The 26,253-nt window shown below is 36.6% G+C and overlaps 1 protein-coding gene across 6 annotated transcripts in view; it reads left to right on the top strand.

Moving 5' to 3' along the window:
• VPS54 (VPS54 subunit of GARP complex) overlaps positions 1–26,253 on the top strand; it is a 130,808-nt gene that overhangs the window by 72,148 nt on the left and 32,407 nt on the right. For all 6 annotated transcript variants that reach the window (XM_090281381.1, XM_090281379.1, XM_090281380.1 and 3 more), the window contains 6 exons: positions 3,614–3,954; positions 13,653–13,782; positions 14,411–14,592; positions 15,168–15,280; positions 18,828–18,891; positions 26,095–26,200. In XM_090281381.1, coding sequence (XP_090137507.1) covers positions 3,614–3,954; positions 13,653–13,782; positions 14,411–14,592; positions 15,168–15,280; positions 18,828–18,891; positions 26,095–26,200 — 936 coding nt within the window. The remainder of the gene's footprint in view (positions 1–3,613; positions 3,955–13,652; positions 13,783–14,410; positions 14,593–15,167; positions 15,281–18,827; positions 18,892–26,094; positions 26,201–26,253) is intronic.

Below are 26,253 nucleotides of genomic sequence, written 5' to 3'. Positions count from 1 at the left end.
AAAAAAATTTTAAAGTTGGGGGCTTAAAAATTTATATTTGAATGATTATTAATAATTTAAGAATTCATATTGATTTTTTGAAATTTTTAATTGTAAAATACATAAAATTTATTATCTTAACCATTTTAATTGTACAGTTTAGTGGCATTCACATTGTTGTGCTACTGTCACCACTGTCTACAGAATTCTTCATCTCAAAAATCTAAAACTTTTTATCTGTTAAAACGGTAACTTCCCTTTCCCTCTTTCTTTCATCTCCCAGCAACCACTGTTTACTTTCTGCCTCTATTAGTTTGTCTACTCTAGGTACCTCATACAAGGATAATTATATAGTATTTGTCCTTTTGTGATTGGTTTATTTCATTTAGCTTAGTGTCCTCAATGTTCATGTATTTTGTGGCCTATGTCAGAATTTCATTATATGTATATACCACATTTTGCTCATTCCTTCTTCTGTCAGTGGACACTTGAGGTGCTCCCACCTTTTACTATTGTGAATAATGCTTCTGTGAATGTGAGAGGACAGATATCTCATGGCTGCTTTCAGTTCTTTTGGCTATATATTCAGAAGTAGAATTGTTGGAGCATATGGTAATTCTGTGTCTCATTTTTTGAGGAACCTCCAAACTATTTTTCATAGCAGCTGTACTGGTTTATATTCCTAACAATAGTGCACAAGGGTTCTGGTTCCTCCACATTCTCGCCAACACTCATTATTTTTTCTTTTTTTGATAGTAGCCATTGTAATGGCTAAAAGGTTAAACCTCCTTTTGGTTTGATTTTCATTTTTATAATGATTAGTGATGTTGATCTTTTTATGTCCTAATGGCTGTTTTTGTATATCTTCTGTAGAGAAATATCTTCTGTAGAGAAACATCTCCTTTGCCCATTTTAAAATCAGGTGTTGTTTTTCTTTTTTTTAATTAATTAATTAATTTTTTGACAAAATTTTTTGTTTTTTCAATTACAGTTGTCCCATTTTTTCCCCCATTGCTCCCGCCCCACCCAGCCCACCCCTTCTCTCTCAATCATATCCTCCCCCATTGTCCATGTCCATGAGTCATTTATACATGTTCTTTGACTAAACCCTTCCCTTTCTTATCCCCCTTCTCTCCCTCCCCACTCCCCTCTAATAACTGTTACTCTGTTCCTTGTTCTGTTTAGTTCATTTGTTTGTGTTGTTCCTTAGTCTCCTGTATTAGGTGAGATCCAGGTGTTGTTTTTCTATTGTAGGAGTTCTTTATATATTCTGGCTATTAACTCTTTATCAGATATATGATTTGCAAATATTTTCTCCCACTCTAAGGCTTGCTTTTTTTTTTACTCTGTTGATTGTACCCTTTGGTGCACAGAAGTTTTTAATTTTGATGTGGTTTATTTATTTATTTTTGTTCCCTGTGTTTTTGGTGTCATATCCAAGAAATCATCACCAAATTCAATGTGAAGCTTTCCCCTTAGTTTTCTTGTAAAAGCTAACTGCTTTAGCTCTTATTTTAGATCCTTTATCTATATGGAGTTAATTTTTGTATGCGGTGTAAGAAAAGGGCCCTGCTTTGTTTTTTAGCATGTGGGTATCCAGTTTTCTAAATACCATTAAAAAAAATCTTCACCCAAGAACATGCTTATTGATTTTAGAGAGAGGGGAAGGGATGGAGAGAAAGAGAGAGAAACATCCATCATTTGCCTCTTACATTCCCCCCAACAGTGACTGAACCCTCAGTCTAGGCATGCGCCCTTAATGGGAATTGAACCTGTGACCCTTCAGTTTACGGGATGATGCTCCAACCAACTGAGGCACACTAGCCAGGGCACACCATTTGTGGCAGACTGTCTTTTTCCCATTGAATGGTTTTGGTATTCTTATCAAAAATCATTTGATCATATATGTGAGGGTCTATTTCTGGGTTCTTTATTCTATCCCATTGATCTCTATGTCTGTATTTATGCCAGTATGACAAGACACTATTTTGATAACAGCACCTTTTAGTAACTTTTGAAATCAGACTTCCAACTATGAGACCTCCAACTTTGTTTGTCTTTACCTTTAATTGTATTTTGAATTTTTATTAAAATTCTTGTTTATTGTCTATACCCTATAGTTTAGGCTGATTTATATAGTCTTTTTACTAAAGGAAAAAGTTAAGAAATAAAATTAACAAGATGGAGACATAATGAAGAAGAAAGGCAAAACAAAGAAGGGGAAATAAGCCATTAAAGATTGAGACAGTAGTGGAGATTAAAATCACCAGTGGTGGATTGTAGCAAGGAGCAATTTGTGACAATAGAGAAGTTACTGATCAAGAGAAAGAAAAAATATGCAATATCAATAGGCATTTTGATAGTGTAGCCCTTGAAGGCACAGAATCTCTGCTGTATACAGTATGGGCTCTTGTATCATTAGAATGCTCTTAGTTCCAAATAACAGGAAAACATAAGCCAAAGTCTCTTAATTAGGGGGATTTATTAGGTTATATAACTGAAAAATATTTAGAGGTAGGTAAGCCTTTAGTGTTTGATAGAAAAGTTGATGATGTTATCTAGCCTTGGTTTTGTTTCTCTGCATTTCTCTCAGTTTGTCTTCTATATATCTTCTTTTGCTTTAAGCTCAGACCATAGTGGTTCCATATGCTGATTGCACTAGCTTAGACCCTTTTCCTGTCTTTGAAGACCTGTAGTTGGAGCCTGCTTTCCTAGAACCATGTAGATCTTGAAAAAGAAATCAAGAGTTTTGAGAAAGGGGGCAACAAATTATGAGAATGCAACCATGAATGTTAAAGTAGGCAAGTAGCCCCTTATTTTCTAATAGCTCATAAAGATTTAATTTACATAAAATTACTCTTAACTCATCTAGCTTTCAATATTTATTAAGTATCTCCTATGTGCCTAGCACTTTTCTAGGCATTAGGATTACACTATCTCAGAGCTAACACTCTAGAGGAGACCTAGAATTAAAAAGTTAAAAAGATAATAAGAACTTAACTTTTAAAAACTGGGTAATGGGATGAAGTGCTGGGAGAAGAGTAAGAGAAGGCCTCTTTGAGAAAGTAACTGTGCAAGAACCAAGTGATGAAAGGAAACACTTATACAAAGATCAAGGTGAAGAACATTCCAAGCAGAGGAAACAACAAGGCACTGAGATGGGAACAATAGAATTTAGAAGAATAGAAAGAGAACTAAAATATCTGAAGAGTAATGAATGAATGAATGAGAAAAGGTATGAGATGATGAGAGAAAGATGGATATAGGGGTAGGCATGGTAAGGAATATTGATTTTTTTTTTCTCTTTTAAGCAAACAAATCAATGAATATGATTCTCTGACAGGCAAGTTATATTTAGTGTAACCTATCTAAGAGATTAGATAAATCTGCAATATATTTAGAGAGATTTCTATTTATAAAATCAATTAAAATACAGAAGTCTGTTCCTAACCCATTTCTCTTCAGCAGTTCCTTTTCACAAGTCACAGTGTATTAAAAGATTGGTAGAAATTATTACATGCATGACCTCGGCTCATTTATAATATGTTCAAAAGTATATATACAAAATTCACTTTGGGAAACTTAAGTGCAGGATATTTAAAATCTTTTAAAAACGTATCTTGTTTTCCTGTAGGCAACATTAAATATCATACACAGTGTTGTTCTCTCAGTTCTTGACAAAAACCAAAGAACTAGAGAATTGGAGGAGATTTCGCAACAGAAGAATGCTGCAAAAGATAATTCATTGGACACGGAGGTGGCTTATTTAATCCATGAAGGCATATTTATAAGTGATGCATTCAGTGAGAGTGAATTAACTCCTATAGCAATTGACACTACCTCTCAAAGAAATGCATCTCCAAATAGCGAGCCCTGCACCAGTGATTCGGTATCTGAACCAGAATGTACTACTGATTCTTCATCCAGCAAAGAGCAGACATCATCATCTGCTACTCCAGGAGGTGTTGACATTATGTGAGTATGGTAACTACTGCCAACTTAATAAGATTTTGAGTCATTAATGGTTTCATTAAGATTGTTCAGTTTATTGAAATACCATGTAAACTTTGGTTTTGGAATTTATAGAAGAGTAAAATAATTTTATGAAACGTGTATCTTTTTGAAAATGTATGGAAGGTAGTAAGGAGATGAGCTTTGGAAGTAATTGTGAATTGCGGAATTTTTTAGTTAGAAAGGAACCACTTGATTAAATGCCCTCATTTCAAAGATTTTAGATGACTTAAAATCAGTAGAGGCAGAACTTGTCCTGAAACTCAAGTCAGTATTACTTTGCTTATTTTTCTTCTACTATGTCACCTTTGTATTTTGTATATAGTGAAGATCTGTTTAATTTATAATTTTTGATTTTTCAAAGAAATGAATTTCTAAGTGGATCACACTGTCTTTTTAAATACTACTTTTTAAAACATTTTGAAATTTCAAATTTACAGAAAAGTTGCTAGAATAGTACAAAACACTGTCATATATCCTTCATATCAATTCCACAGCTGTTAACAGTTTACCACATTGACCTATTTTTTTCTGTCCTTCCTTTTTCACTCTTCCTGTCCTTTCCCCTCTTTCTTTCTTTGTCTCTCATTTTAATATTTTTTCTGAATCATTTGACAATAGGTTGCAGACTTGAGGTCCCATTATCTCCAAATACTTCAGTGTATATTTCCACAATACAATAACACTACCTTAAATAACCACAGTGAACCAATTAAAATCAAGGAAAGATTGATATATTATTACCATCCACTCCACAAACCCCAGTTATCCCAATATTCTGTATGGAAAGAAGGAAAACAAAATAGAGCCAATAAAGTCTTTCTGGTCAAAGAATATAGATTGGAATTAATTACCTTAAGAATAATAAGAGTTCAGTACTTCTGTTCATTTTCACATAAGTCACTTTATGGCCCAGGAGCTTATAAAGGTAGCATTTACAGCATAAAGTCAGCTATAACACCTCCCTTCCCACCAAAAAGAAAATACAAAAAAACCTACAGATTAATAAAAAAAAATTTCTGTTCAGGCTAATATTTTCACATTTATTGTTTAGGGTGCAGTCTAAAAACTGCTATTAAAAGAGATGTAAAAACCTCTATAGAGGATCTGGTCAAGATGGTGGCATAGGCAGACATGGCTCTCCTCACAACCACATCAAAATTACAATTAAAATATTGAATAGCCTTCAAACAAAACCATCAGAAATTGAGTTGAATGGAAGTCTGACAACTATGGAATTAAAGAAACCACATCCATCAAGATGGGTACGAGGGCCACAGATGTGGAACCAGCTGGTCTCTCACTCATGTGTGGTGGATAAAAATTTGGGAGGAATATCTCAGGAGTGAGGAGTCCCAACCACAGACCAAACCCCACAGCCCGGGGTTCCAGTGCCAGGAAGTAAGTTTCCACAACTTCTGACTGCAAAAACCAGTGGGGATTGAGTCAGTGGAAGAAACTGTTAGAGCCCCAAACAGTTGATCTTAAGGAATCCATACTCGGACTCACTTACTCACACTCACTCCCTCTGAACTCCAGCACTGGGATAGCAACTTGAAATGCACCAGTGGTATACAGGGAGAAACTGAAGTGTCTGGCATCAAGGTGAGCAGAGGCCATTGTCTCTTTTCTAAACTCTTCCCCCACAAAGCTGGCAAGGTGGTGCCATATCTGAGACTCCATCAGACTCCATCATTCTGGCTAACACTGTTTGACCTGCCTTGGAGATCCCCAGAGACTCCACCCCACCCAACTTGATTTCCCATATGAATGGCTGTTCTTGGTTCATGCTTCACAGCCTCCTATATCCTAGGAAACAAGCATCAGCTGGCCTCAGTGAGCTTTAGGCCCGACACTAGCAGCAGCCAGCTTAGATTCCCAGCTTGGCTTCTGGGACTCTTTAAGCCCAGCACAAGTAGCAGCCATCTCAGATTGCTTTATAGCTGAGGCAGCGTACCCTGGGCAAAACACCAGTGGGACTGATCTTGGCCTGCACGACCCAGGAAACGCCAGGGCCAGTGCACCCAGTAGATAGCTACAGACCACGTTGGAGCACCACCACCCTGCCCCTGCACAGCTGATCCTCCACAGAGGGCAGAGGTTGGTGGTCAGTGGTCACAGCCAGTCCTCGCAGCTGACTGGCCTGGGTAAGTCCCTTCCATTGATCTGCCAACAACAACCAAGGCTCAACTACAAGAGGAGGGTGTACCTGGAGTAACTAGCTTGGGTGACAGGGGAGGCTATGCCACTGGACCCTACAGGGCATCTACTATATTGGGCCCTACTATGAAGACACTGAGTCAAAGCAGCTCTACCTAATACACAGAAACAAACACAGGGAGGCTGCCAAATTGAGGAGGCAAAGAAATATGGCCCAGATGAAAGAACAGAACAAAATCCTAGAAAAAGAACTAAACAAAATGGAGATAGCAACTTATCAGATGCAGAATTCAAAATACTGGTGATCAGAGAGCTCAGAGAAAAGATTGAGTACGGCCACAAAATAAAGGAAGATGTGAAGGTTATACAGAGTGAAATAAAGAAAAATATACAGGGTACCAACAGTGATGGGAAGGAAGTTGGGATTCAAATCAACGATTTGGAGCAAAAGAAAGAAATAAACATTCACCCAGAACAGAAAGAAGAAACAAGAATTGCAAAAAACGAAGAGAGGTTTAGGAACCTCTGGGATAACTCTAAATGTACCAACATCCGAATCATAGGGGTACCAGAAGGAGAAGAGGAAGAGCAAGAAATTGAAAACTTATGAGAAAAAATAATGAAGGAAAACTTCCCTAATGTGGCGAAGGAAATAAACATACAAATGCAGGAAAGCACAGAGTCCCAAATAAGTTGAACCCAAAGATGACCACACCAAGACACATCATAATTAAAACGCCAAAGTTGAAAGATAGAGAATCTTAAAAACAGCCTTAAAAACAGCAAGAGAAAAAACGAATTACCTACAAAGAAGTTCTCATAAACTTGTCATGTGATTTCTCAAAAGAAACTTTGCAGGCAAGAAGGGGCTGGCAAGAAGTATTCAGAGTGATGAAAAGCAAGGACCTACAACCAAGATTACTCTATCCAGCAAAGCTATCATTTAGAATGGAAGGGCAGATCAAGGGCTTCCCAGACAAGGTAAAGCTAAAGGAGTTCATTATCACCAGACCATTATTACATAAAATGTTAAAGGGACTTATTTAAGAAAAAAAAATCAAAACTATGAACATTAAAAGGACAACAAACTTACAACTATCAACAACTGAATCTAAAAAACAAAAACAGCAAACAACCAGAATAGGTTTTGGGATCATTTGGAGCATTATCAGCTGGAATGCAGGAGGGGAAGAAATGGGGAAATGGTGCAGGGATCAAGAAGCATAATTGGTAGGAACACATAGACAGGGAGATGTTAAAAATAGTATAGGAAAGGGTGAAGCAAAAGAACTTAACCTGCATGACCCATGGACATGAACTAAGGGGAGAGATTGCTGGAGGGCAAGGCGGTACCAAGTGGAGAGGGGCAAAGGGAAATATATTGGGACAATTGTAACAGCATAATCAATAAAATACACTTTTAAAAATGCTTCTATAGCTTAAACAATATAGATTTATGGTTCTCTCATGTAATAATTCAGAGGTAGATAGTCCAGAGCTGAGAATGCAACTTTTCCATCCTCATTGTATAGCATCTGTCTTTGTCTAAGGAGTCTGTTCCAGTTTTTATCATCTCACCTGCATCTGTAGCAGCAGAAAGGAGAGGGCAAAGGGTTAGTACCCACCTTACTTTTTTTGTTTTAGTTTTTTAATTGGAGTATAATGCATATACAGGACAGTACATCAGTTGCAAGTGTCCAGCTCAGTTAATTATCACAAAGTGAATACAGTGGTGTAATCACCACCCAGGTTAAAAACAGAGCATTTATCAACTCTAGAAGCCCCTCTTGCCACTGTGCCTTCATTCCACCAGTTCCCAGATGCTATTGGTTTTCTGGTTTTTAAACTTTATAGAAATGGAACCATGTTCTTTTGTTTCTAATTTCACTTATTAAACATGTGTGTGATATTATTTTTCTAAGTTCATGTAGGCGTCGGCAGCCGTCCGTCTCGAGAGACGATGGTGTAGCTTCTTAAGAGTCTATCTGCACCGCCGAGAATGGCTGTGCAGTCCGACTCGGGAGTGACACGGTATCTGTCTCCTCCCGTGTTGAATCGACATCTTGCGATGTTGCTGGAGTGTCCTCTCCAGTGAAGCTGAAGCTACAGAGCCTGGGCAGGGTGATATGGAGGGTCTGCTGTTGCCCCTGCAGCAGACCCCCCCTCTCTTCGCAGCTGAAGGATCCAAGGGAAAGACGGAGTCAATACAGCTTAGTTTCAGGTGCGCCGCAGGAGTTGCCGGTGTTGACTACAACATCGAACCGCCTTAGGGACTCCGGCTCCGGATTTTCTGTCGGGGTTTACTCCCTTAGCCTTTCCCCTGAAGAGGTATGCCGCAAGGCAGCGGAGGTTTTTTGGAGTCAGAGTTTTCCTTCTCTGATGTGCCCTGACTGGAAGATCGAACCAGCGACACTTAGCTCGCAGGCCGACGCTCAATCCACTGAGCCAAACCAGCCAGGGTTGAGTTCATGTAGTAGCAGTAGTTTATTTGTGTACACATAGTCCACTTTCTGACTATACTACAATTTGTGTATTCTTTCCTGGTGATGAAATTTGGTTATTTCCATTTGGATTATTTTGAACATTCTTGTAGATATATTTTTGGTGCACATATTATAAGCATTTCCATTTATATATTTCTGAATATATACCTAGGAATGAATAAGGTGTATAAATGGTCAATTTAGCTAATTTCCTAAAGTGATTGTACTCATTTACAACCCCATCAGCCCTGTAGAAGAGTTCCTGTAACTAATCTTCATCCATTGTTGGTATTGTCAGTCTTTTACATGTAAGTAATTCTGTTAGGAATGCCACAGGTGTAGTGGTTTTGATTTTTATTTCCCTGATGATTGGTAAGAGCTTACTTTTCATATATTCATTAGTTTGGATAGCTTCTTCTATAAAGTGCCTATTCAAGTCCTTTGTTCACTTCTCTATTGATTTGTCTTTTATTTTTTAAATATTTTATTGTTCTGTTATAGCTGTCCCAATTTTTCTGCCTTTACTCTCCTCTGCCCAGACCACCCCCGCTCCCACAGCGAGTCCCTACTTTCCACCATTATCCCCCTTGCCCCTCCCCTCTGGTTGCTGTCAGACTTCCATTTTTCATGTCTTTGGTTCTCTTGTTCTCGTTAGTTTGTTTTTGTTCATTCAGTTCCTCTTATAGGTGAAATCATATGGTATTTGTCTCTTGTCACCTGGCTTATTTCACTTAGCATAATACTCTCAAATTTCATACATGCTGTCATGAAAGGTAGGCATTCCTTCTTTCCTTCTGCTGCATACTATTCCATTGTGTAAATGTACCATAGTTTTTTGATCCACTCATTTACTGATGGGCAGTTAGGCTATTTCCAGCACTTGGCTATGTAAATAAGGCTGCTGTGAACATAGAGGTGCATAGGTTCTTTTGAATTGGTGTTTCAGGATTCTTAAGATATGATCCCAGCAGTGGAATTGCTGGGTCAAAAGGCAGTTCCATTTTTAGTTTTTTGAGGAAATTCCATACTGCTTTCCACAGTGGCTGTACCAGTCTGCATTCTCCCCAGTAGTGCACTAGGGTTCCCTTTTTTCCATATCCTCGCCAGTACTTGTTTGTTGATTTATTAATGGTGGCCATTCTACCTGTGTGAGGTGATATCTCATTGTGGTTTTAATTTGCATCTCTGATGGCTAGTGATGTTGAGCATCCTTTCATATGTCTATGGGCCATCTGTATGTCCTCCTTGGAGAAGTATCTATTCAGGTCCTTTCCCATTATTTTTTTTTTTAATGATTTATTTATTTTATTTATTTATTTATTTTTAGAGAGAGTGGAAAGGAGAAAGAGAGGGAGAGAAACATCACTGTATGGTTGCCTCTCACTCTCGCCCCCAACTGGGGACCTGACGTGCAACCTGGTCATGTGCCCTGACTGGGAATCGAACCAGCGACACTTGGCTCACAGGCCGACGCTCAATCCACTGAGCCACAGCAGCCAGGGCTTTCCCATTTTTTAATTGGATTGTTTGTCTTCCTAGTGTTGAGTCGTCCGAGTTCTTTTTATATTTTGGAGATCAAACCCTTGTCCGAGGTATCATTGGCAAAAATGTTTTCCTATATGGTTGGATTCCTTTTCATTTTGATGATGTTTTCTCTAACCATACAGAATCTTTTTACTGTTTTATTTTTTATTGATTAACAGGAGTTCTTTATGTAATCTCAACACAAGCCCTTTGGCAGTTGTGAATATTGCAATATCTTCTCCCACTCTGTAGGTTGACTTTTCACTCTCTTATTGGGATCTTTGATGAAAAAAAAAGTTTTTAATTTTAATATAATTATGTGATTCTTTTTATGATTTGTGCTTTTTTTGGTGTCCTATTTACGAACTCTCTTTTCTACCCTAAGACCTTGATGATATTTCTTTATGTTCTAGAAGCTTTGTTGCTTTCCCTTTCACAAGTAGATCGGCAGTCCATCTAGAATTGGTTTTTGTGTTTAGCATGGATATATTTCTGACCTCATGCTGTTTGTTGAGATTATCATACTCACTGCTCTTTAGTGCCATTCGTGCCTTAAATTATATATGTGTGAGTCTGTTTCTAGATTCTATTTTGTTCATTTGCCTGTCTTTGCACCAGTACCATTAAGTAAAATTGTCTTAGTCACTATAGCTTTTTAATTAGTCTTAATATCTGATAGAGTAATTTCTCATCTTTCATTTTTCTTTCAAAATTGCCTTGGTTATTCTTGGTCTACTGCAAATTCATTTACATTTTAGATTTGTTAGTTCTCTTTTGCCTGCACATATATTTATTTATATACATATATTCTTTTTAAGAACACAGTCCAGATTTGCACTTATTTCCATTCATATCATGGTGGCCAGAATATTATCACATGACTATATCTAGCTGTAAGGGAGACTTGAGAAAGTCTTTAGCTTGTTGGCTGTTTATCAACTAAAACTGTTATTGTGGCAGTGAGAGAAGATATTAAAAGATAGCAAGCAGTCAGTCGGCTATAGTATTTGAGATTCTGTTAAGTCAGGTGCCATCTTATAGTTTGAAGCTTGAAGCTTCTCTGGCTTTCCCCAGTTGCATGCTCTCATGGCATGATAACACAGGTTCTTCAGATGGTTTCTCCTATATTTCATAGACACTTAAATGTCTGGAAACTACCCAACCCACAGAGACAGTGGATTGATATATTTATACATGTGACCTTAACTGCTTGCTTCTTATGAGGGCTTTGGCTATTCCTGTATCCAGTGTTTTGCAGTATATAATTGTGTCATGGATACAGCACATGCAAAAATGATGTCTGACATTTTATTTTTGTAGTGGTAAATTTTCCTTATTTTCTTACATTGTCAAAATGATCTACAATTTTGTAAATTTATTGCAGTGCAGATATGGGCACAAAAGAATAAATAATTTCTCAGGCAGGGAATGGGAAAGGAAAGATAATGGAAAGGATTAGAAAAATCTGTGGGTTTTTAAAAAAACAAAAGCTATTTTAAATTGTGGTGAAGAAAACATAAAACTTACCATCTTAACCATTTCTAAGTGTACAGTCCGGTAGTGATAAGTATATTCATGTTGTACAACCTATCTCTAGAACTTTTTCATCTTGCAAAAGTGAAACTCTATACCTAACAACTCCCCATTTCTTCTTCCACTCACTCTCTGGCAACCACTTTTCTACTTTCTGTCTCCATGACTTGGACTGCTCCAGGTGCTTCATATCAGTGGAATCATACAGTATTTGTCCTCCTGTGTCTAGCTTATTTCACATAGCACAATGTCTCCATTATGTTTTCAACCATGTTGTAGCATGTTTCAGAATTTTTTTTTTTTTCTTTTTAAGGCTGAATAATATTCCGATGTATGTTTGGACAACATTTTGTTTATCCATTCATCTGTCAGTAGACTCTTGGGTTGCTCCCATCTCTTGGCTGTTGGGAATGGTGCTAGTACTTGAACATGGGTGTGCATACTCTTTGAGATCTTGCTTTGACTTTTTTACATTATATACCCAGAAACATATTGAGGGTTGTTGTTGTTAGTTTTTTGTTTGTTTGTTTTTTTTTTGCCTATTAACATGAAAAAGATACAATTAGACTTAAAATTAAAAATCTGTTTAAAAAGCAAAATTACAAATAAATGATTATTTTAGAAAAACCTCAGCTTTTTGAATTGTCACCATATTTTTAAGGACTTGAATTGTTTTTATTTGCTTTTAAAAATATATATCTTTGTGAATTGGTAGTATATTGCAAAGAGTTTCAAATTTTTAATCATGCTGTAACATGGGGACAAATTTTAGAAGTTCTTCAGAAAATAAATTTTTATTTTAATAGTATATTTGAACTTAGAAATTGAAGCAGTTTGTATAGCACTGGATCATCTATATATAGAAATGAATGTTGGAATAGAGGAAGCTTAGCAGATTTGAAATAAAATTAGACTAATTCTGGATTCTAGTTTTACCCTCTTCATCTTGTAACTTTGGGTTGGTCACTTAAATTTTCAAAGAGTCAGTGTCCTCATCTATAAGGTAGATATTTATATACCTGCCTCAGAATGTGAGAACCAAACAAATTACTGTTTCTGAGAGTACTTCAAGAATATCAATCCCTCTATTAGTCTAAAGCACTAGTAAATAAATTTAGTGATATTATAAATTTGAGTGATAGCAGAAAATAACTTTTTTTTAATACCTTAACCCAGTTATCATAGTGGTTTGCTTCAAATTAATATATGTCAGAGCCTCTTTTCAATATCTTTGAATATTATTTTAATTCAACTGAGAGGGAGAAAATGATCATAAGGCACTTAACTTGGTTCATGATAAATTGAATTGTCGGCATGGAATCAGTGTTCTTTATGTATGCCCTGGGAGAAAATGTATAATAACTGAAAGTCTTACATTTCCTTCTAAAACAGAAAAAATGCATTACATCTTATCAATATTCCTGCTCAATTTTAAGTTCCTTGAGAGCAGTTAACCTAATATATCCCTTTCAATGTCAGGCATTTAAACACAGTGAGTACTCAGGAGATGTTAATTTAGTTCAACTGAGTGTTAACAATCATTCATAATTGTAAGTAAACAGAGGGCCTGTTTGTCATGAAATAACATTCCTTCCTTTTTCCTTCCTTCCACTGTGTCATCCTAAACACCTGTGCACAACCTACTATAGCTATCACCTTGTACTTAACTAGAATTTTTTTTCCTGTAGTTCTTACAAAATTTCCAACCAGAGTGTGAATGTAACTATTAAAAATACTGTAGTAGAAATAAAGTATTATTCTTGTATAAGACCAGGGTAAAATATATTTGTATTGTCTTGACACGTTTAAGTGATGCTTCACCACAAATAAAAAAGTATTTGATATATCAAATTTTTCCTCACATGTGAGTTTTATAGCATTTTATTTTTTATTGATCTGTCACCTTTGTAGAACAATGTGTTCATGATTTTCCCTAACTTAATCTATTTTAATTATTTTCAGGGTGAATGAAGACATGAAATTAACTGACTTAGAACTAGGAAAACTGGCAAATAATATACAGGAGTTATTGTATAGTGCCTCAGACATATGCCATGATCGAGCTGTCAAATTTCTCATGTCAAGAGCAAAGGTTAGCTGTTTTGATAAAGCTTTAGCTATTTAATATACAGTGTAATATTTTTTCAAAATCTGGGATCATATACCTGTTTATTACCCTATGTTCCCCATAATTTATATTATATTTTTGATACTTAATAAGGTTAATGCTACTGGTATGGTCTGTTAGGGAGATGTTAAAATAAACCAAATAAGAGAAATAGTAAAATTTATTCAAGTATTCTTTTCAAATAAATGATTTAATAAGACTTATTTTGAAATATGCCTTAATAATTAATTTGAAATTAATGATGCTGTTTTATATATATGTGTATAACTAGTCAATTTATTAATAAAATTAGTTGGACTCCAGTGTTGTGAAATTTTTATATAACGACCTGAATTTATTTCAGCTAATATATTTTTAATGGGTCAGAATAAAATTTAGACATCTTAAGCTTTTTACGTTCCATTTCTGAGACTAAAGTATTAGAAAAATTTATTGAAATAATTTTTAAATAATTTTTATGAAGTAATATAATTATATATCATAAAAATAATATAATTAATATTAACATCTGTTAGACTGAGTGGTTTTATAGCACATCCATAATTGGTGTTATACTAACTGTCATGATTTTTGTGTTATCTTTAAAATTTAGGATGGTTTTCTTGAGAAGCTAAATTCCACGGAATTCATAACACTTTCTAGATTAATGGAAACATTCATTTTAGAAACTGAACAGATATGTGGAAGAAAAAGCATGTCGTTACTTGGAGCACTTCAGAGTCAAGCTAGTAAATTTGTAAACAGGTTTCATGAAGAGAGAAAAACCAAGCTCAGGTATCATAATTGTGTCCATTCTGTTCTTAGTTTTTTTTCTTTTTCTTTATAAAACACAATTGTATTTAAAAGAAAAAACTTAATTGATTGGTCAACCAAAAGTCCTGACAGATTCTTTCCTTTTTAATTAAAGGCAGATTTGTCTTGGTTTTTCAGTGTGGAATTAGAATGTATATTTTCATTAAAGCATTTATCAGGAAGATCCTTAATAGATTGCCTTTCCTTTCCCACTCAAAGTGAAGTTAATTATGTTTCATCACTTCTCTTTGTTAGGCTAAGAGATATAAGAAGAGAAATACTTTCTGAAAGTATTCATACTGTTTATGAATGATTTCTATTTATTAAGGTGTTCAGCACTTTGAAGTCTTATGTACTAACAATAGTTAACAGTCATTACTGTGTAAAAATTCAGTGCCTTGTATTGCATGAGCTGTACTTGAATTTAACATATTTCTAGTTTTTATTATTATTAAAAGACATAAAAGTCTTGTGTATTTTCTCGGCTGTTTTCTTTTTAACTAAGAAATGGCATTAAAATATTATTAAGGTTTATCTTTATTTTTACTTTTCAACAGCCTCCTCTTAGACAATGAGCGCTGGAAACAAGCCGATGTTCCTGCAGAATTTCAGGATCTTGTTGATTCTCTATCAGATGGAAAGATTGCTTTACCTGAAAAAAAATCAGGAGGTATGTGTATTTTTCACACACTCTCTTCCAATTTTTTATTGTTTGTTCATTTTGTAGAAGTGCTTAATATTTTCTTAATGACAGTGCCTCTTACTAATACTCCCAGCTTAGTTAGTAAGGAGTTGACTGTAAAAGCATCTGTGGTAATTTATAATAATTTCAGATATTTATTGATGGGTAAACATGTGCCAGACACTGGACCAGGTACTTTTTAAAACTCCAGTTTATTCCCTCAACAATTTGTTATGAAGATACTGTTGTTATATTGTTTAATAGTGAGGAAGCGAGGAAGCATGAAGCTTTTAAGTGTTAAAGAATTTTGTATAAATGTGATGAGCTGGGATTTGAAACCAGCTTTCTAAAATTTCATAGCTGTGTTCTTAACCACCATACCATATTGTGTAGAGACGTATAACCATTCATTCGGCATTAGCAAGCTTCTTTGTGTCAGATATCAAAATAGGGATAGCAGTTATTCTTTAAAAGGGTTAAGTCCAATGAAAAAATATGTATTAGTAATCACATTAGACACAATATATTAGCAATTAATGTATTATACTAGAGAAAACCACTATGTAAAGAACCATAGGAAAAGAAAACTATGGAGACTAAGAAGGAGGGCCACAGAGGTAGGAAGAAACCCATAAGAACATAGAAGTAAAAAAATCAGTTTCAAGAAGAGAATTGTTATTGGTATTAAATATTGGTTGAAAGATGAAAATGGCTAAAGTGGAGTAGTCATGTGATAATACTGTAAACTTATATACAGTTTATCCTGTAATACCAGATTTGAAGTTATGAAGTTCTTGAATATTTTTAATGGAGGAGGCAGTTGCATTTTCACATTTTATGCATTTAATGAAAATTTAATATTTTTACATAGAAATATTTTTAAATTGTATACTTAACATTTGCACAAAATGCAATTGCACTGCAGTAGAACAACTGAGTAAAATACAGATAGTGATCACTAGTTTGACATGTAGCTCATTTGTTATCTTAGTACAGTGATAGAGTCAGAATGTAGGTCAGTGCTAAGTAACTAAGATGAGGAAGGGTAGACATGTGTAGCCTACTTTTTCAACAAGTTTGGCTGTGAGTGATGAAGTGACAGCTAGAGACTTAAGAGAAATTAGAGATTGTTACCTTAATCCCCTGAGGGAATTGAGAGAAGAGTTTTAAGGTAGGAGAAGCTGAGTTATGTTGTTAAGCTTAATAGAAAGAGGAAAAGGTTAATTTAGGATAAGAATGACATAGTGTGGAGCAGTTCCCCTGAAATTGAATCCAGAGTTCAGGAGAAAGGCTGTCTCTTCTACCATTATGACAAGAGACAAGAGGTTAAAGACAGATGTAAAATAGGTTAATTCATGTAGAGCAGAGAGAGGAATGGAAAAATTAAGTAAATTTCTGTTCTCTAGTGCCCATTGTTAGTAGATAACAGTGTTGGGTAGTGGTCACAATTTTTAAATTGATTTTATGATATTAGCAAAGCAAAAGCATTCAAGTAGCAAGAACTGAAAGAAAAATAAAACACTTATTCTAAATCACAAGTTTAAAATGATAAGATTTATTGCTCATCTTCTACTCTTTTAATCTGTATTTGATTGACTTTCCAATGTGTGAGATGTTGTACTAGATAAGTGAGACATGCTTTCTGTCCCTGCAAGCTCAGTCTTGCAATTCACTGTCATGCAAACATAATGATTTTTTAATTAAAATGATATAATGTAATTGAGTTAACTGTATTTTTCCTGCAAAGTGAACTATTTATTTTTATTTCCTATTTGAAGGATACTAACAGAAGTTTCTCTATATACCTTACTTCTATTCCAGTCTTCTTTTCTTTTCTCTGAGAGAGAAGAAAGTATATGTTATTAGAAGACCATTAACATTTTTCTCGTTCTTTCCAAGTTAAGGGTCCTTGGTTATTATTTATCCATCATTTATTTATTGAGTTACTAGCTACTTAGCTAGGCTTTGAGGAAATGAATGTTAATGGATAACAGTTAATATTGATGCTAGACAGTTTGTTCTAAGAATTTTCCATTGTTATCTCATTTACAGGCCCACCAGGTAGTCATTGTTAGTATTCCCAATTAACAGATATGACAGTGGAGGTACAAAGAGGCTAAGCAACTTGCCTAAGGTTACATAGCTAGGAAGTAGTAGAGCTGAGATCCAGATTCAGGCAGACTGACTTTAGGGCCCTTTCTCTTAACTGCTGTGCTATGCCACTTCTCTGCATTGAAGAGGATTGGTTAAGAAACATTCCCTGTCCTCAAGACATATAATCTGACATACAGAGTGAATTGTGATTAGAAATTAGATTACACTGAATTTTTTTACTTTAAAGAAATGAGGAAGTAGACATTTAATGTGTTGACGTAAGAATGTCCAAACCTCTAGGGAATTTTTATGAGAGCTTATTTGAGCCAATCTGCTGGCATGTGGGACACAAGATGTCAAATGCTTCAGCAAATGACAGTTTTGCAGTTATTTTTATACATTTGGAACTAAGGAGGGAACGTAAGGAAGATTATATGAAAGTGGGAGAAAGCAGGATATGGGTCAGTTAAGATTATACCCTCTCGAGGGTGATTACACTTCGAAGGGGTCTGAAAAAACAGGAGTTTCAAAGGTGTATTAACCTAGATGCATAAGAACAATGGATAGGTTTTGCTTAAGGCAAAGATAACCTTTTACTAGGAAAGTTATAGGCCTGAGATGTGACTGCCCAGCATTAATTACCTGCTCAGTTTGGATTTTATGACCCGATAACTCGGTGAAGTTACTGTCTGTCACTGAACTTATACAGAGCCCTCTTTTCTATTTACAAATGTCTTTGAGCTCAAAGGGGGCTTGAAGTTTAGGGAAGCATGATGACTTGCCCATGGTAATTAATTAATTTGGCTGATTCAGGACAAAAATTCAGAATACCTTTCTTTTCACCTCAACATGAGGAATTTTGTTTTATAATGAGAAGAAATAACTGTATGCAGAAAGTAAAGTAACTTCTGGATTAAAATTTTGAAAACTAAATATATTCTCTCCATTAAATATAGGAATTAACTTGCATTTTCAGACTTATAATAAAGAAAACAGCCAGTTGAAGTGTTAGTTCTTCCTTTTAAAACTAATAACTTTTTTTTTTTGCTATACTACTTACTGATCAATTACCATGTGCCAGTTCTAGAGAATAGTTTGATTATCTCTATCATTAACAACAAACCTGAAATATAGAATTATTACCTGTGTTTAATTGATATAGATACTGAGATTCAAATAAGTTAATTAGCCCAAGATCATGCACCAGTAATTGGCATTACTGGAACTCAAATCCAAATCTCTCTGGTTTCAAGCTCAGTATACTTTACTCTGTGCCAAATTGCTTCCCGAGAAGTAGATATATATATTTTCAGAAATGAGAGTTTCAAGCTATAAATAGGAACTATCTTATTTTGGTATTTTTTCCTAGTTTAAATTTTTCTTGTATATTTTGTTTCATATTGTACCTGTGTCTTTCTTATTTATTTGCTTTACTTCCTAGCTACAGAAGAAAGGAAACCAGCTGAAGTTCTCATTGTTGAGGGACACCAGTATGCTGTTGTTGGGTGAGTAACACATTTTTCTTTATTAGTTAAGTCAATTGCTTAAAACAGGTCTTTTAGCTCCCCCTTGATGTGAATTAGAAATTTTGGGTTAACAATTTAAAATTCTCCAAAGAATTTAAAGGAAGATTTATAGATTCTTTTTTATTTTCTATATTTTGCTGTTTGTACCCATTAGTGATTATACTGGCTTAACAAAAAAAAGGGGTTATTGATTTTTCTTGTGCAACAAGAAATCTAGTGGTACTTGATCCAAGTGGTATAGGGTCTCCATAATGTTATTAGTTTATCAGACTCTTTATTTTTTTCTACAGATTTTTTAGTGTGTAGTATATAGCATGGTAGTTGAATCTGTGGGCTCTGGAGTCAGACTGCTTAGGTTTGAATCCCAGGGTCTCTGTTACTCATTGTGACGTTGGGCAAGTTACTCAGTGTGTCTCAGTTCCTTTATTTGTAAAACAAAATATGGAAAATAGTACTATACTAAAAATGATTGCAAAATTAAACAGGTAATTCACACAAAGCATTTAGCACAGTTTTAGCACCTAATAAGCAGTTGATAGTTATTGGCAGTTATTTCCATTATCCTCATTTGTCGCTACATCTTTTGCTCTTTTACCAACACAGTATTTCAAATTTAAGTTAACTAAGAAAAATATAAATTCCAGTGCTGTTTGTCTAGTATTACATGCCTTTTTATTAAATGAGTAATAAAATAATATCTTCATATTCTTTAACAGCACATTACAGTTTAAGTATTTTCATATATATGATCTCATTTGATCTCTACAACCATTTTATAAAATAGACGTTTCAAGGATAACTGTTCCCTTAACTATTAAGAGAATTGAAGCTTAGAAGGTTAAATGGTTAATATAAAATAACCCAAATAAAGCCAGAATTAGAATCAAGGTCTGGCTCCCAATATCTAGACCAAAATTTTTTTTCACTCTTCTTTTTTGTTTCTTGTCACTGTGTAAGTCTTTTCTGAAATAACCACCACCTCCAGGAAGAATGGGTGATTTTCTCCTTGTAACTACATGCCTCTATTATGGTACTTCTCGCAGTATATTAGAATTATTTATTTATGTATGCAGTATTCCCTCACTTATCACAGGTATTATGTTCTAGACCCCTCGTGATAGGTGAAAATCTGCAAAGTAGGAACCTTAACATTTATTTTAGTATTTATATATATTTTAAAGCTTTATAAACCCTTCCCACACACTTATAAACCGTTCCCACTCCCTTATTAACCTTTTCCACAATTATAAACACTACTTATGTTCTTAAACATATTCTACACTCTTAAACGTACGTAACTTTAACAACATATGTATACAGTACCGCAAAATCCCGCGATATAGTGAAAAATCCGCGATAAATAATTAAATATAATATTTTACAAATTTCCGCGATACAGTGAGGCCGCAATAAGTGAACTGCGATATAGCAAGGGGCTACTGTATATCTACCTGGTTAGACTCTGAGTTCCTCAAATGTCAGGGATCATGTCTTACCATTGTCTTGGCAGATAGTAAGTACTCAAAAATATGATGTTTTTTCTCCGTCTGTTTTATCCAAAACTCTGACGTGCCCTGTTGTAAGCTGATGCTTTTATTCCTTTCTCCTCCAGTGTTCTTTTCTGGTTTTGGTAGGGCAAAGCCCTGTAATCTTATCCCTTCCATCTAATTATGATCTCTCTCTTTAACTACCCATTATCTGGTTACTTTTCCCTTGCTGGATGAAAATGGTCCCCTCTGGCTATCTGGCTACCTGGCTCTTTAGACAAAAAACTGAACTCCCTGGCTGAAGGGAGAATATTATATCTTCTAAGAGAAAACCACAAAGGATAAGCAGTGGACTCCTGTTTAGTAAAACAGACTCCAGAAATATGTATGGAGAGTAATATATGGTCTGATAATTAATCTGTTATAAAGGCTAGACACTATTGGTACAAGAGTAAAGGAGTCTGTGTTCACCTGTGTGTATCAAAGCCCAATCAAAAGTAAGCAGGAGCTTGCAACAAAGAAAGTAGAGGTTTATTAGTGTAGGGTAATGATTTCTAACCTTTTTAATCTCATAGCACACATAAACTAATTACTAAAATTCTGTGGCACAACAAAAAATATATTTTTTGCAGATCTGACAAAAATGGGTATAATTTCAATTCATTAACACTGGGCAGCTGTTGTGTTGGCTGTTGTAATTGTTTTTTATTTTAATTTGACAATCTAAGGGAAAAGAGCTCAGTGCCCCTGACTAAATAGTTAGGTATTGCATGTTTTAAAAATTCTTGCAGCATTACCAGTGTGCTGCAGCACTGCTGTTGAAAAGCACTGGTTTAGGAAATGGCACCAAGCCCAGAGCCACAAGTAAGCTAGCACTAGAAGACCTGGCTCCCCATTGCTTCAAGGGATGGGTTATATGGGGGGAAAATCAGTAATCATGGGGGCTAAAGGAGTTGGGGTCCAGGGTGGTACTGATTGGTTGGGGCCAGTGTAGGGAGTATTTGATCATTGTACCAGGTCTTGATGTCAGCCATGGCATTGTTCTGTCTGGTTTCCTGTAGGGCTGTTTCTGGCAGGGTTGTGTTCTGCTTTCATGGGACTGGGACTGAAATACAACTAAAGTCAAGATATTATCTTTAGCTTGACTAAAATTCTGTTTCTGTGGTCAACAGACCTGAGGCTTTGTTCTTAACCCTGCAGAGGTCTCCATCAAAAAAGTACAGCATAGGTCACATGCATCTGAGAGATACATTCATTACTAGTATGTGCTGAGATGAAAAAAAAAAAAAAAGCATTAAAAATACTGAAAACTTTGATTTATTGTATTTATATAATAAAATACATGATTTTTAAAATTTATTTTTAGTTGCAATCTAGAAATTACTAAAGAAATATAAAAACATAAATTATAAAAATTTTTCTCTTCAAATAACAAAAACATGGATACTGCTAAAAATACAACCAATAAAAGTCTTTAACATTAATTAATCAGAATCTTCAATAGTTGACTTTGCAAAATGTAACAGTCATTGCAAACAATATTGCTATGCTCAAGGCATACTTTTCACAACAGCTGCAAAAATATTTTGATAAGTAACTTTAGTAGCATATGCTGAAATTCTCCAGCATCTCTAGGATTATTGAATTGATATGTTTTTTTCATCCATTTTCAATGGTAAATGAAAAAAACACACTAACTTTGAAGTTCACAGAAAAACCCCCAACTACACCAGCACTGACTTCGGAGTTTGCCATATCTCTCAGATACAATTTATTATCGAATATCACAACCCCCTACAAAATGTGTTACAATTAAACTGATGGCTTAAATGTTATGGCTTAACATTAGTCACATACAAACATGCAGTTAGACATGAGCTTGAACATATTGTTAGTAAGCAAAGCAGGGCTTATTCACATGGTGTCTTAATGTATGACCCAACAATAGTGTTGACAAAAACAGGTCTTTATTTACAATATTCCAACCTTGGGTGTGCTGGGAGCACTTCAGCTTGGAGCCCTGTTCTCCCATGAGACCCAGCATTTCCCTTGCCCCCCAAAAGACTATAAACTAAAACCAAGCCCAGTAGTCCCCATTCCTTATCTGTCAGCTCTCTCCTTCAGTATCTGGTGTATGTTGTCATCAGCCTCCCTATAATAGTCCAAAAAAGCATGTGCCATGTTACCCTGGATCATGGTGAAGTCCAGGAAAGGTACAAGCCCTAAGAGAGTGTCCTTTCCATTTGTCCCAAGTTCTAAGAGTTCAGATAGAGTCTGGGACTGCAAGGCAGAATCCTTGGTGGCTTCAGAGTCAGCTGGAGCAGGCACGATCAAAGTAACAGTATACCTGCTTTCCTACTAGCCTAGGCTGCATGGCCGGATCCTGACTATGAACTGTGTAGCTGCTTGCTGCTTCTCCCTTCTCACCGTGGACCAGCTTCACTACAAACTGCATAGCTACTGCTTCTCTATAGGCAGTATGGCTGAATTCCCTTCTGGCTCATGGGTCCTTCCTCATGGCTACTCCTCTTCTTTTCTACACTCTGTCCACATGACCCTCTCCCATGGCAGACCAGTTCTCCTACAGAGCTGCCTACCTGGTACATCATGGCTCTCTTCCTACACACCAGACCTCCTAGCTGACTCCTGTCTACACCCTTTTAGACCATGTGGCTTCTCTCCTTTTATGGCTGTCTGCCCTTATTTTAAATGCTGACCCAGAGCACCATACTTCGTCGTCGGCAGCCGTCCATCTCGAGAGACGATGGTGTAGCTTCTTAAGAGTATCTGCACCGCCGAGAATGGCTGTGCAGTCCGACTCGGGAGTGACACGGTATCTGTCTCCTCCCGTGTTGAATCGACATCTTGCGATGTTGCTGGAGTGTCCTCTCCAGTGAAGCTGAAGCTGCAGAGCCTGGGCAGGGTGATATGGAGGGTCTGCTGTTGCCCCTGCAGCAGACCCCCCCTCTCTTCGCAGCTGAAGGATCCAAGGGAAAGACGGAGTCAATACAGCTTGGCTTCAGGTGCGCCGCAGGAGTTGCCGGTGTTGACTTACAACGTCAAACCGCCTTAGGGACTCCGGCTCCGGATTTTCTGTCGGGGTTTACTCCCTTAGCCTTTCCCCTGAAGAGGTATGCCGCAAGGCAGAGGAGGTTTTTTGGAATCAGAGTTTTCCTTCTCTGATTATGCACAGTAATGAGCAGCTATACTTCACAGTTATGAAAAGTATCTTAAGCTTGTCATCCGCCCTTTTACCTGGGGGCAGCATTAAAGTATCTTAAGCCTATCATCCACCCCTTTACCTGGGGGCAGCATAGCTTCCCTTCAGGAAAGGCTAGTATCTTAAGCCTATCATCTGCCCTTTTGCCCTGGGCTGCAGCACAGCTATTATCTAGACATGCAAAGTACCTTAAAAGATGTATTACCTTATTTCCCCATCTCCAAAACTGAGCTGTGGGAACTTTGGGGACCCCTTCCGCTCTATTAAAATATGCATCCAATATATGTAACTATTTAAGAAAAGAGTTTGTATCTCTCAGGTCAGCCACGACCCCTGCAGGATTAAGACAGTTTGATACTGATACTGACCAGAATCTGATGTCCTAAGAGTTAAATGATTAAGGAAGTGAGTATACAGCAGAAAGGGTCATATTAAAGAAATGGATTTTCTGCAAATTAAACTATCTTTCTTGAATTACTACTTTCTGATATCCTTCAGACTTTTCTAAAATATTTTACATGGATCATGCTCTTCTGAGCATCTTGTTGAATTTAGGTGTCCTGTAATGAATGGCTATCTTTCCCTTAATTTCAATCTTATTTAACCTTCCAGTAGCTCTCTTTTCAGTTTTTGGTATGTCCTGCTAATGAGCTGTTGACTTTCACATTTTTGGAGAGCCTTTTGTGACTGTCAATGTAAGAAATGTCCAAACCTATAGGGAATTTTTGTAAGTCTATTTGAGCCAAACTGATGTTATATGCCAGGGAGTAATATCTCAAATGCTCCAGAGAATAACCATTTTGTGGCTTTTTCAATGCATTTGAAATTGAGGAGGGAAAGAAAGGAAGATTACATGGAGGTGGGAGAAGGCCAGGCGGGGATAGGATTACAAGATAATTAGTAAGATTATGTGCTCTCTTGAGAGTGGTTAAGCTTATTTCAAAGGTATATTAACCTAGATGCACAGAAACAATGGACAGGGCTTGCTTAAAGCAAAGATAAACCTTAAACGTTTTATGCTGGGGATGTGACTACCCACTGTGACCTGTCCAGTTAAGAATTTATGATCAAATCACCCTGTGAGGTTATTTTCCATAGAACCCTTTTTTTTTCATCCACATGATTTTCCAATAAATATCATAGGAGATACATTGTTCTTAGGAACCAGAGTTTCTCTTTGATCTCACTAAGAAAATCTGGACTATATTCCTTTCATTAATTCAGTAGTTGTGATTGAGGACCTACTACATAATCAGAAATACTGTGTAGCCTTTTGGTCAGTGTTTCTGAATCTGATACTGAACAAAAGTGGGGTTTGGTTGCTTACTGTAATCCATAGGCAAATTCTGGAGGCAGAGGATGGTGAGAAAAGGAAAAAGGTCTTTTATTCAAAAGTTGCACGATCTGGGAGGATAGTAAGTTCCTGCCTCAAAGCCCATCCCCTGCAGAAAACGCAGAGGAAAACCCAGCCATCGTCTGCCAGACCAGTCCAAGTCCAAGGCTGTACCCAGAGTTCCTTCCCTCATTTAAAAGTATCCTCCCTCAGCAATTGCTTGTGGCTGAAGCATGATTATTCAGGTGGCTTAGCTTGTTCCTGGTTATAATCATACTTTAGGCTCCTTCCTGGGGTCTGCATGTGTAGCCTGCACCACTATCAGCCATGTGCTGTTCCACAAAGCATTGGTTAGTATGTCCAGGTGGGTCAAAGAGAGAGAGAGTCTCTCCCGCTTTCCCTCTGTCTATATCTTCCAGCCCAAACTTCCATGTGCTCCTGCAAGGGTACCCCCCTTTCCCCCAACCAATTCTGTCTTTTTCCCAGGTTAGGTTGATAGGTCTTTCTCTGGCACAGTACCTCCCCCTGCCACCACCTTGACCTCTAAGGCACATGTGGCTTTGGCCTCTGGTCCCACCTCCTGTCCAAGGGACCAGAAGGGAGTAGGAAGGCTTCCTTTTGCCAGTCTTCCTTGCTAGCTTTTCACATGCTCAGTGTAAGGCCTCTCGTACTGCATCTTTGGTTGGGGGTGTGGGGGGCAGGAATTGGTCATCACGTGCCCTGATAGCTTTGTTACCTGAGCAACATGGCGCTCCCCTGCAGGCCCTCCCCTCTGCTCCCACAGGTACTCCTGGCACTGGCCAGGTTAGCAGGATCAGATTGGCCAAAGAATGGGTTACTTGCTTTATAGAAGAGACTTACTTAATAAGGATGCCACACAGAGTGGTACGCCCACAGTACAAAATTTAAGGAGGTACTCCTTCTCAGTGCCATGCAAGTGATGACCCTACAATTGTATGGCCCTGAAATTGAGTTTCTGCTTAGTTTTGCACCCTCAGTCTAGTGAGTTCCTGCTCTGCTGCGCTTGTAGGTAAAATGCATAATTTAGCAGTTACCAAAATCGTTGTTGATTTTTATATGCCAGATCAGTTTGATTTTTCTTGTTTTGACTGTCTACTGGATCATCTTTCTTTCTCTTATAGAACTGTATTGTTGTTGATAAGAATTATCCTTGAATATTGCCAGTGTGTTGATAATATCCCATCTGTTACTACTGATATGCTTACTCGTCTGTCAGATTTATTGAAGGTGGGTATGATTATGGTTATATCACATGTACCTGGAAGAAGGCTGTTTGCTTC

This window comes from Furipterus horrens, unplaced genomic scaffold, assembly GCF_987537825.1.
Source record: "Furipterus horrens unplaced genomic scaffold, mFurHor1.1.pri manual_scaffold_6, whole genome shotgun sequence".
Taxonomy (NCBI): Eukaryota; Metazoa; Chordata; class Mammalia; order Chiroptera; family Furipteridae; genus Furipterus; species Furipterus horrens.
The sequence above is the reverse complement of the archived record's forward strand: the minus strand, read 5'-3'. Positions and strand labels throughout refer to the sequence as shown.